The sequence below is a fragment of the Otolemur garnettii genome, unplaced genomic scaffold, assembly GCF_000181295.1.
Source record: "Otolemur garnettii isolate 467f Iridium unplaced genomic scaffold, OtoGar3 scaffold00022, whole genome shotgun sequence".
Classification (NCBI taxonomy): domain Eukaryota; kingdom Metazoa; phylum Chordata; class Mammalia; order Primates; family Galagidae; genus Otolemur; species Otolemur garnettii.
The window spans coordinates 15,825,502-15,834,445 of record NW_003852417.1 but is presented as its reverse complement, the minus strand read 5'-3'; the positions used below and the strand labels follow the sequence as shown (position 1 = coordinate 15,834,445).

Here is an 8,944-nt window from a genome sequence, read left to right as displayed (position 1 = left end):
AAGCCCAGGAGTTTGAGGTTGCTTTGAGCTGTGACACTATAGCACTCTACCCAGGGTGATAGCTTGAGGCTCTGTCTCCAAAAAACAAACAAACAAAAGTTAGTGGGGCAATGACAATATATAAAGAAAAAATGTTCTGGATGGAGGAACGCTTCATTTGGCAGTTTCCTCCAATAAAAAGAATTTACAGGCTTAATTATTAAAGCCTATATTATTAAATTCTTAAATCATCAAGCTCTTCAGAGGAACAGGAATCCGGAATCAAGCTTGGTCTGAATTATTCACCTCATTCAGGTGGATCTGCTCTTCTGGGAAGAGCAGTTAATGTCAACAAGAAATTGGCACGCTTGCCTTTGTAAGCAGAAACTATCCTTTATTTTCCTTTGTCAAGCCCTAGGAAACCATTTCTAAGATCTTCCTTAGGAATGGAACCTTCCTTAGACAAAATCATAAAGGATGTGAAGTCCCTTTATTCCAACCTCACTTTTTTCTCGAAAAAAAAAAAAATGACAGTCTCATTATGTCATCCTTGGTAGAGTGCTATGGCGTCACAGCTCACAGCAACCTCCAACTCTTGGGTTTAAGCGATTCTCTTGCCTCAGCCTCACAAGTAGCTGGGACTACTCTTGATTTTTCGCCTCAGCCTCCTAAGTAGGTAGGACTACAGGCGCCCACAACAATGCCCAGCTATTCTTTTGTTGCAGTTGTCATTGTTGTTTAGCAGGCCCAAGCCAGGTTCAAACCTGCCAGCCCCAGTGTATATGGCAGCACCCTAATCACTGAGCTACGGGAGCCAAGCCCCTCAATTGTTTTTATTTGTTTTTCCCCATCTCTATCCCAGGATAACTTTAAATCAATGTTCAGTCTCTAAAAGCAGCACCATTTTTACCTAATCCTAATTGTGAACAAAAGGTTCTGTTCCTCTATAAATATGATTTCAGACAACAGCTACCACATCTGTGCCTATTTATGTGTGTGTGTGTGTGTGTGTGTGTGTGTGTGTGTGTGGAGAAGGGAATACATCCTCCCCTGCCCTCAGGAATCCTACTTGGTTACTCCTCTTACCCTGGCCCTACTTAGTCAAGTATTGTTGGATTTAGGCTGCCTTAAAAACACAAGAAACAAGGTCTAATTTCTATAATGCATTGTCACACTGAGAGTCTTCTCAAGTTAAGACTCAACACCTGTAACTACAAATATTGCTACATTACAAAAACCAATCATCAAGAGACATGTGGTATCTTGTGGCCATACAGTGCTGCCTGAACCAGAGCGCCAGAGTCATGAAACAGCAGGTTAAGAGTGTTTAATCATCACACAAATGGTCAAAGTTAGATTTTCCTCAAGGCCCACTGTCATGATTTTGCTTTGACCTTCTCAAATTTTAATAGGCTGACTCATATTAGGGTGACTTCCAGCATCTTTGACTTCAGGAATCCTTTCTTTTATCATCCTTCAATTACCCGTTAGTCATTTGGGGCTTTGGCAATTTCTGCAGGTTATCATCTCTTCCCTGTAAATGAAGAGGCAACCCAGGAGGTTGTTAAACAAATTCTATTCAGTAGCTGGAAAAGTAAACTTCCTGTGGAATGACAGGAATTACATAGAAGCAAGCAATTTTATTTTCTTCAAATGTAGCAATAATTTTAATCTGTACATACATAAAACAAACAGTGCAATTATAAAACCTTGAAGGTGACATGCATATCTTAAGGTGCAGTTGGGATGGGGGAGGATGTTAGCATCTCCAATTTTCCTTACCACTTCCTTTTCTAGTTCCTTATGCAAAAGCACTGAGTCAGGAAACTTCATCTGGAATGCTGAAGTTAAAGGTGAACTTCCTGAAGTCTGCACGTTTAAGTATCACGAACAAAATGGAAATGACCTTCTAGAGCAGTTTGGTAGGGACTAGAATATGGCTGGGCTTTCAAGCTGGAAATGAATGAATTCAGGGATGCATTTTCTGAAAAACTAAAAGAAATAATGTTTGTAACTGAGTGTCCTATTTCTGTTTCATAGTTGCTACCCACATGAGCCCTTCCACCAATCTTTTTATTCAGTATAGTTTCTGAATAGATGCTGTTCAATGAAGTTATCTGTTAACTAGGGGTGGTGAGATGCAGAAGGAAGGACCTGGGAAAATGGCTTCTTCCTTGAAGTCTGAGTCCACGCTCCTCTTCCACTGATATTTCTTATGGCCTCTTCTCTGCCACGGAAGCAGAGGTAGCTGGTGTAGAACGTAGGACACTGTCATGCTCCACAGGCCCAGGGATGCAGAGGAAGGTGAGTGACGAGCGTCTACCTTTGCTTCTTCCACAACACCTTTCTCAAGATTTCCTGGCCTTGCAGTGGAACTTCTAGAACTAGAAAGTCAGTTCACTGGGTCCTTGACTCAGAGGCCAGGATGAGATGGGATGCGGCAGGATGACAAGACACAAAGGGAAAATAAAGGTACCAATTAGCCTCAGAGCAGGGTACAGAAATTTATATTTGTACTGAAGAAAATTCAAATTCCCAAAGTCAATCGAAAAAAAAGAAGATTTTGAGTACTAATTTTTCTCTGTACAAGTAGCCTGTGTACTTCTGATCAGATGATCCCAGGGACACTCTAGAGCAGTACGCTCTAGCTCAGCTCTTTCTGGAACAGCTCTTTCTGTTAGGGGCATTTCGATTTGAACCCAAAATAAATCCATACTTCGTGTCACAGTTATTAAAATAACAAAATAGTACTAGCCAAATGGAACTGCAATTCAATCAATGTTATATTTCACGCACAAATTTAGAAAAATCAAGAGTATAATAAAAGCATAAAATTAAACAGAAAGAAATCAATTTCTACAAGAAATCAAATGCATTTACAGACAGATTTAAAGGGAAAAATAAGCTACTTGTATCATAAATTTAATTTTATTTTAAATAACTTTAGCTACCTCAGCTGTTAATATAATAAAAGCAGAAAGAACAGGCTGCTTTTTTTCTCCCTAGATTTAATCAGAAAATTATATCTACAATAATTGACGGAAATCTCTTCTTGTCCTTCACCCATCTCATCAAAAATTATTGCATTTTCCCCCAAATTGTATTTTTTGGATTCCTCTGTGAATATACTCATTCCATCCTCTTTCCTGGAGGCATCTTGGTTTAAATCCATCTTTAAAAAAAGGAGAAGGGGTACATATGTGGAGGCAAAATATTCTCTTGAAGCCAACAGATACAGAGTTGCTAGAAGAAGCTGATTGTACACACGAGTCGCCTGGGGGCGGGAGAGGGAAGGGCTGTTGATTTCGAGAAACATGACAGCCTTTGGTGGCCAGGCACAGGCAAAGCCCCACATGCCCTCCTTCCTGGGCAGGGCTGGGACTGAGCGGCAGAGGCGGAGCTTCATCTTCCTCTGGAAACTTGTCCTTTTGGTTCTCCTCCAGAAGCCTTCATCCAGATAAGAAGCCAATGACTGATTATAAAAATAAGAATAATTAAATTTGGCTCAAGAAATAGATTGTCCAACTGTTCTGCCTTGTAATTTTTTTCAATATCCAAGGCTTTTACAAAGAAAGAAACAAAAACATCTTTCAATCTCCCAACAAAAATGAACTTTTTTTAAAATTTTTTTTTTTTTTGCTCCAAATGCTACGACCTGAAGAATGGCTGCAGATTGAGATATCAAAAATCTCAGAAAAATATATAATATATTTGTATATCTCTGTATGTCTATTATTTAAATTTCACATTCCTTTAAAAGTGGTTATTCAGTCAGTAGCTGCTGAAGGAGGCTCTTCTGCTGGGCCTGGGGGGTCTGTGGTCCTGACGTGGGTTTTTGAGTTCCCAGTGGACCAGGCTGGTTCAGGTAAGGGTCCCCGCCTACCAGATTCACTGTACACTGGACGTCAGCAAACACCTGAACCTGTTGCACCTGCTGGAACACAAATAAAAGATGTGTTTAGACAGAAGGGTCTGCCCCCCCGGCTTATGAGTGGGTACTACTTGAAGTGGAAACTCACTAGAGCATTCCTCTAGTCTGTAGTCACCACAGAGAAGAACTCTTCTGTCTTCTTGTCCTACAAAAAGAAAATCGCTGCACTCATTTTGCTCAGGGTTCTGGAAAGTTCACACTTTAAAAATAAAATCAAAATTGGAATGGTCACGCCTCCTATAGGGTTGCCATCAATACTGCAGGTAAGCATCATCGCTAATATTGCCAAGATTGGGAAAAGCCCAGTTTTAGGAGTCTGGGTATCCAGTGGTGGGTTTTAAAAAATACATATTATTTGGAAAACTAGCTTAAAACAATTCTATGGATGACTTCAGGAGGATAAAAAAATCTTTACAATGTCACCGAAAAATTAAGGGCTTTAACCCAGTATTAGCAAAATAAACCACCACAACTCAATAATGGACATCAGCATCTAAGGTTAATGTCCAAAAGATTTGTGTAATATCTAAATATATTACTGAATAGCTTCTTCACATATTGGCTTTAGAATTACAGCAAAATATCGGTAGAACAATTTGATATTTGACTTTTTTCCTGATAGACAATCTGTTTAAACACATGAGCTAAAACAATAAATCTACTAGCTGAGAACAGTGTGAATTTTCCCTTTTTAAAAATTATTTCCAGTAATAATATACTTATTCTTTAAAAATGTCTAAAATTGCATAGTTCTAGCATATTCTCTTGGGAAAACAAAGCCAGAAGTTAGTCTTTACCAATAAGACTTATTAAAAAGTTGTAGAACTGAGTAAGACCAATACCACACTGTAAATGCTATAGACCAGGAATGGTGATGCCTCCTAAGGCATTGAAATATGTCTAATTAAATCTCAAACTTTTGGCAAACATGTGCCTTATGTTTAACAGTTCATAAAGTATTTTAAATTAATGATGAATTTTTGGTCATTTATCACTGATTCATGCCAATCTCAGCTTTTATGAGAACTTTTCTATCTAATCAAATAGAAGTTGCTTTCCATCAACCCTCGTTAGCCAAATGTCAAACGTCTTGACCATCAAATTTCTTTCTCATTCTAGCCCCTGGGCTCTTACTGCCTTAATCAATTTACATCTCTACTTTACTCCCTCTCAGAGAAGGCAGACAGCCCAAATTGAACTTTTTCTGTGCCTGATGAGTTAAGTCTCTAGGTAGGTCAGCACTGTTCTCACTCTTCTCTTTCTCTAGTTTCCCAAATTTTGTTTCTTGCCCCCCTATAAAGCTCCTATTTGTTATTGTCTTCTTTGGGCTCTTTCTTGTGTATATAAAACTCACCAATGCGGGCTGTGCCTATTCTTCAGCTTGTGCCCTCCCCCCCTTCTGTGCTCTATAATTTTTCATTCTGTCTCTTCTGCTTCCAGAGCATCACTGAACCTTCCTTTCTCCTTTGGTCAACAACCCCCCACCAGCTGTCTACCCACTTCTCTGTGTTTTCTTCCTCCTCTCTTCTTTGTCTTGCTTCTGCCCCACTGCAGCTCCCCAGTACAGCTAGCCCCCTAGTCCTCCTCTCCTTTTCCTTTTCTTCTCCTTTTCCATATGTCTGTCTCTGTATTTCTATCTAACTCATCCTCAGCTTCTGTTTGGGAAACATAAAAACACTGGTGCAAATACAGATTCCAACACAGGTTATAACAGGAAGAAGACTATGCTACTGAAACTTCACATAAGCACAAACTATAGTACTTCTGACGAACTGATTTATTTTAAAAATACCAAAATATAAAATTTCAGGCCAGGTGCAGTGATTCACACCTATAATCCTAGCACTTTGGGAGGTAAAGGTGGGAGAATCACTTGAGGCCAAGCATTCATGACCAGCCTGGGTAACACCAATACCTCATACCTATTAAAAAAAATTAGGTGGGCATGGTGGTATGTGCCTGTAGTACCAGCTACTCAGGAAGCGGAGGCAGGGGGATCATTTGAGCCCAAGGGTTCAAGTTGAAATGAGCTCTGATTACACCACTGTACTTCAGCCTGGGTGACACAGTGAGACCCTTTCTGTTCGTCTCTTGAAAAAAAAAAAATCATGTTTAAGGCCAGGTGTAGTGACTCATGCCTATAATCCTACCACTCTGGGAGGCTGAGGTGGGTGGACTGACTGAGCTCACAGGTTCCAGATTAGCCTGAGCCAGACTGAAACCTCATCTCTAAAAAAAAAAAAAAAAGTAGCCAGGCACTGTGGCAGGCGCCTGTAGTCCCAGCTACTTGGGAGGTTGAGATAAGAGATTCACTTGAGTCCAAGAGTTTGAGGTTGCTGACACCACAGCACTCTACCCAGGGTGACATAGTGAGACTCTGTCTCAAAAAAAAAAAATTAAGTGTTTTAATATTGGGGTAGAGCACAGGTATTTTTTGTCCAAAAATATTTAAAAACATTCTTGAGAAAGGCATGACAAAACAAACAAGAGATAAAATTCTGCTTCTTTAAAAAGAATGCCTATGTTGGAAATTATTATTTTTTATGTCACCGGTGCTTGGTAGAGTACCATGGTGTCACAGCTCACAGCAACCTAAAACTCTTGGGCTTAAGCGATTCTCTTGCCTCAGCCTCCCAAGTAGCTGGGACTACAGGCACCTGCCACAGTGCCCAGCTATTTTTTTTGTTGTTGCAGTTATCATTGTTGTTTAGCTGGCGCTTTGGCTGGGTTCAAAACTGCCAGCCTCAATGTATGTGGCCAGTGTATGTGCACCATAACCACTGTGCTACAGGTGCTAAGTCGAAATTTTTTAAAAATTGAAAAAACTAAACCAAACTCTAAAATACATTTGAGCCATTTTGAACAGTTACTTAAAAGGGGGCGGGGGTATCTTACACCAGACCTCAAAAAACTTCATATATTGCCATACCTGCCTAGACAAGCAAAGTTTAACACAAAAGCAGCTTCAGTTAGCCAGGTGAGAAGAACGGAGTGAGAGCTGAGTCCCAACCTCTGAAGATTTCCCAGCATAATTTTACCTTGATTTAAATACTGCCCTAGGCTCCAGAACTTTAAAATTTGGTTGTTTTGCTTCAACTATCTGTTGAGCTGCCTAGGACATTGCTCTGTAGACATGAGACTTGAAAACTTGGTGAGTGAAAACACTTCATTTCTCCCATCTCAAAATGCCTTCTCCAGACTCCCACAGGATTCAGATTCTATTTTCTAATGCTCAGACGATGGCCATCGCCTTCTAACTGAACTTTCTCCTCCTGAGCCCAGTGTGCCTTCCTTCACCTCCCCCATCCCAAGATGAAGCTCATCATTGTCCTCTTAGGGAGGACTCTTCATCTATAGAAGTAAATCCAAATCCCTTAGTTTAGCATTCAAGGTCCCTGAAATTTGTCCCAGTCTACTTTACCAATTTTAATTCCTATGAATGCTTATTATAAACAATATCACTGGGTTTGGTTCCCCAGTCAATGCTCAGATATTTAAGATACTACTAGTTCCTTGTCTTTGTGTCCTCTAACTTCCAATGCCCTCTACTTCTAAACCCACCTCCTGCACCAGCCTCCAAAAACTACATACCTTTCTTCTTTGCTTTGCCTTGGCAACCATCCTTCAAGGCCCAGTTCAGTCTTTTCTCCTGTATAAATGCTCTTCAGACCATCCTGGCAATTTCTCCTTTCTTTGGATGCTATGATTCTTACTACTTAGATTTGGTAACTTGCTTTCTTTTTGGTTATATGACAATTTATGTGCATAGATGTCTATATGTTTTATCTTTCAACATACCCTAAGTGGTATGGCACAAGCAGCATAGACTTTGGTGTTAGAAAGACCTGGGTTTGAACCTCAGCTTTTCTTCTTGGAGCTCAGAGACGAAACAGTTTGTACCTCTTTCATGGGGTTATAGTGGTGAGGCATAAGTGAGATAAAGCACACAGTGCCTAGCACAGGGCCTGACAACCATAAGCATTTCACAAATGAAACTTCCTTTCTTTTTAAATTTTTTTGAGACACAGTCTCATTCTGTTACCCTGGGTAGAGCACCATGGCATCATAACTCACAGCAACCTCAAACTCTTGAGCTCAAGAGATCCTCTTGCCTCAGCCTTCCAAGTAGCTGGGACTACAAGGAAACTTCCTTTCCTCACTTCCCACAGTTCACCTAAACAGCAAGGAACATATCTTTATGTCTCTTCCCATCTCCATCTGTAACATAATGTCCGTGTTAAAAAAAGAAATTATAAAGAGACTAAACTTATAGTTACCAAAGTGAATTAAAGCCTCTCTCCAAAATTTCTAAACTAGGTTAACATAAAAAAGTAGCCACACATAATTCTAAGGAGGCAGAACACATAGAAGGCACTCTTTTTTAATCTGAATTTACTGAGATCTTTTGAGGTGCTAGGATTACAGATGAATTTTAGTATTATGTTTATTTATAAATGAACAATCAGTGGCCACCTCTTGTGATCCTTTTAGGCTGTCTAAGCACTGAGTTAATCTTCTGAAAGCTTATCTCATTTAACCCTCTTGACAATTCTATAGCCACACAAACTTGTTGTGTGGTTATACAGCAGCTCACAGTAAAATAAATAGCTAGAAAGAGTAGAGCCAGGACTCACAGCCAGGTCTCACTCCCAAGGTCAGGCTCTTAATGATGCTACACAACATTCTCTGTATATCTAGAGTACCTGTGATAGCTCTGGGCTTAGAATTTTCTTACTGACCTGGGTTCCATCTGCTTCTGTTTTGAGAAGGTCAGTAGATGAGAGCTGGTTGCAGTAGAGGCCTGTGTGTCTCAGTGCTGGATCACTTATCTATTAGAGATAAATAATAAGACCAAATTATCACCTAGTTGCTTAAAGACCAGATTCTTTCTTTTTTTTATTTTTATTTTTTTTGAGACAGAGTCTTACTATGTCACCCTCAGTAGAGTGCCATGGCGTCACAGCTCACAGCAACCTCCAACTCTTGGGCTTAAGCAATTCTCTTGCCTCAGCCTCCCAAGTAGCTGGGACTACC

The 8,944-nt window shown here is 40.0% G+C and overlaps 1 protein-coding gene across 3 annotated transcripts in view; it reads right to left on the bottom strand.

Moving 5' to 3' along the window:
- Positions 1 to 1,536: 1,536 nt before the first annotated feature.
- The window catches only part of NCOA1 (nuclear receptor coactivator 1), a 65,884-nt gene continuing 58,476 nt past the window's right edge, over positions 1,537 to 8,944 (bottom strand). Inside the window, exons 12-14 of one of the 3 annotated variants that reach the window (XM_023511802.1) lie at positions 8,650 to 8,739; positions 3,999 to 4,055; positions 1,537 to 3,913 (exon numbers count right to left, since the gene is read on the bottom strand). In XM_023511802.1, coding sequence (XP_023367570.1) covers positions 4,011 to 4,055; positions 8,650 to 8,739 — 135 coding nt within the window. In that variant the 3' untranslated portion in view covers positions 1,537 to 3,913; positions 3,999 to 4,010. The remainder of the gene's footprint in view (positions 3,914 to 3,998; positions 4,056 to 8,649; positions 8,740 to 8,944) is intronic. The other 2 variants (XM_023511803.1, XM_023511801.1) reach the window with 2 other exon arrangements.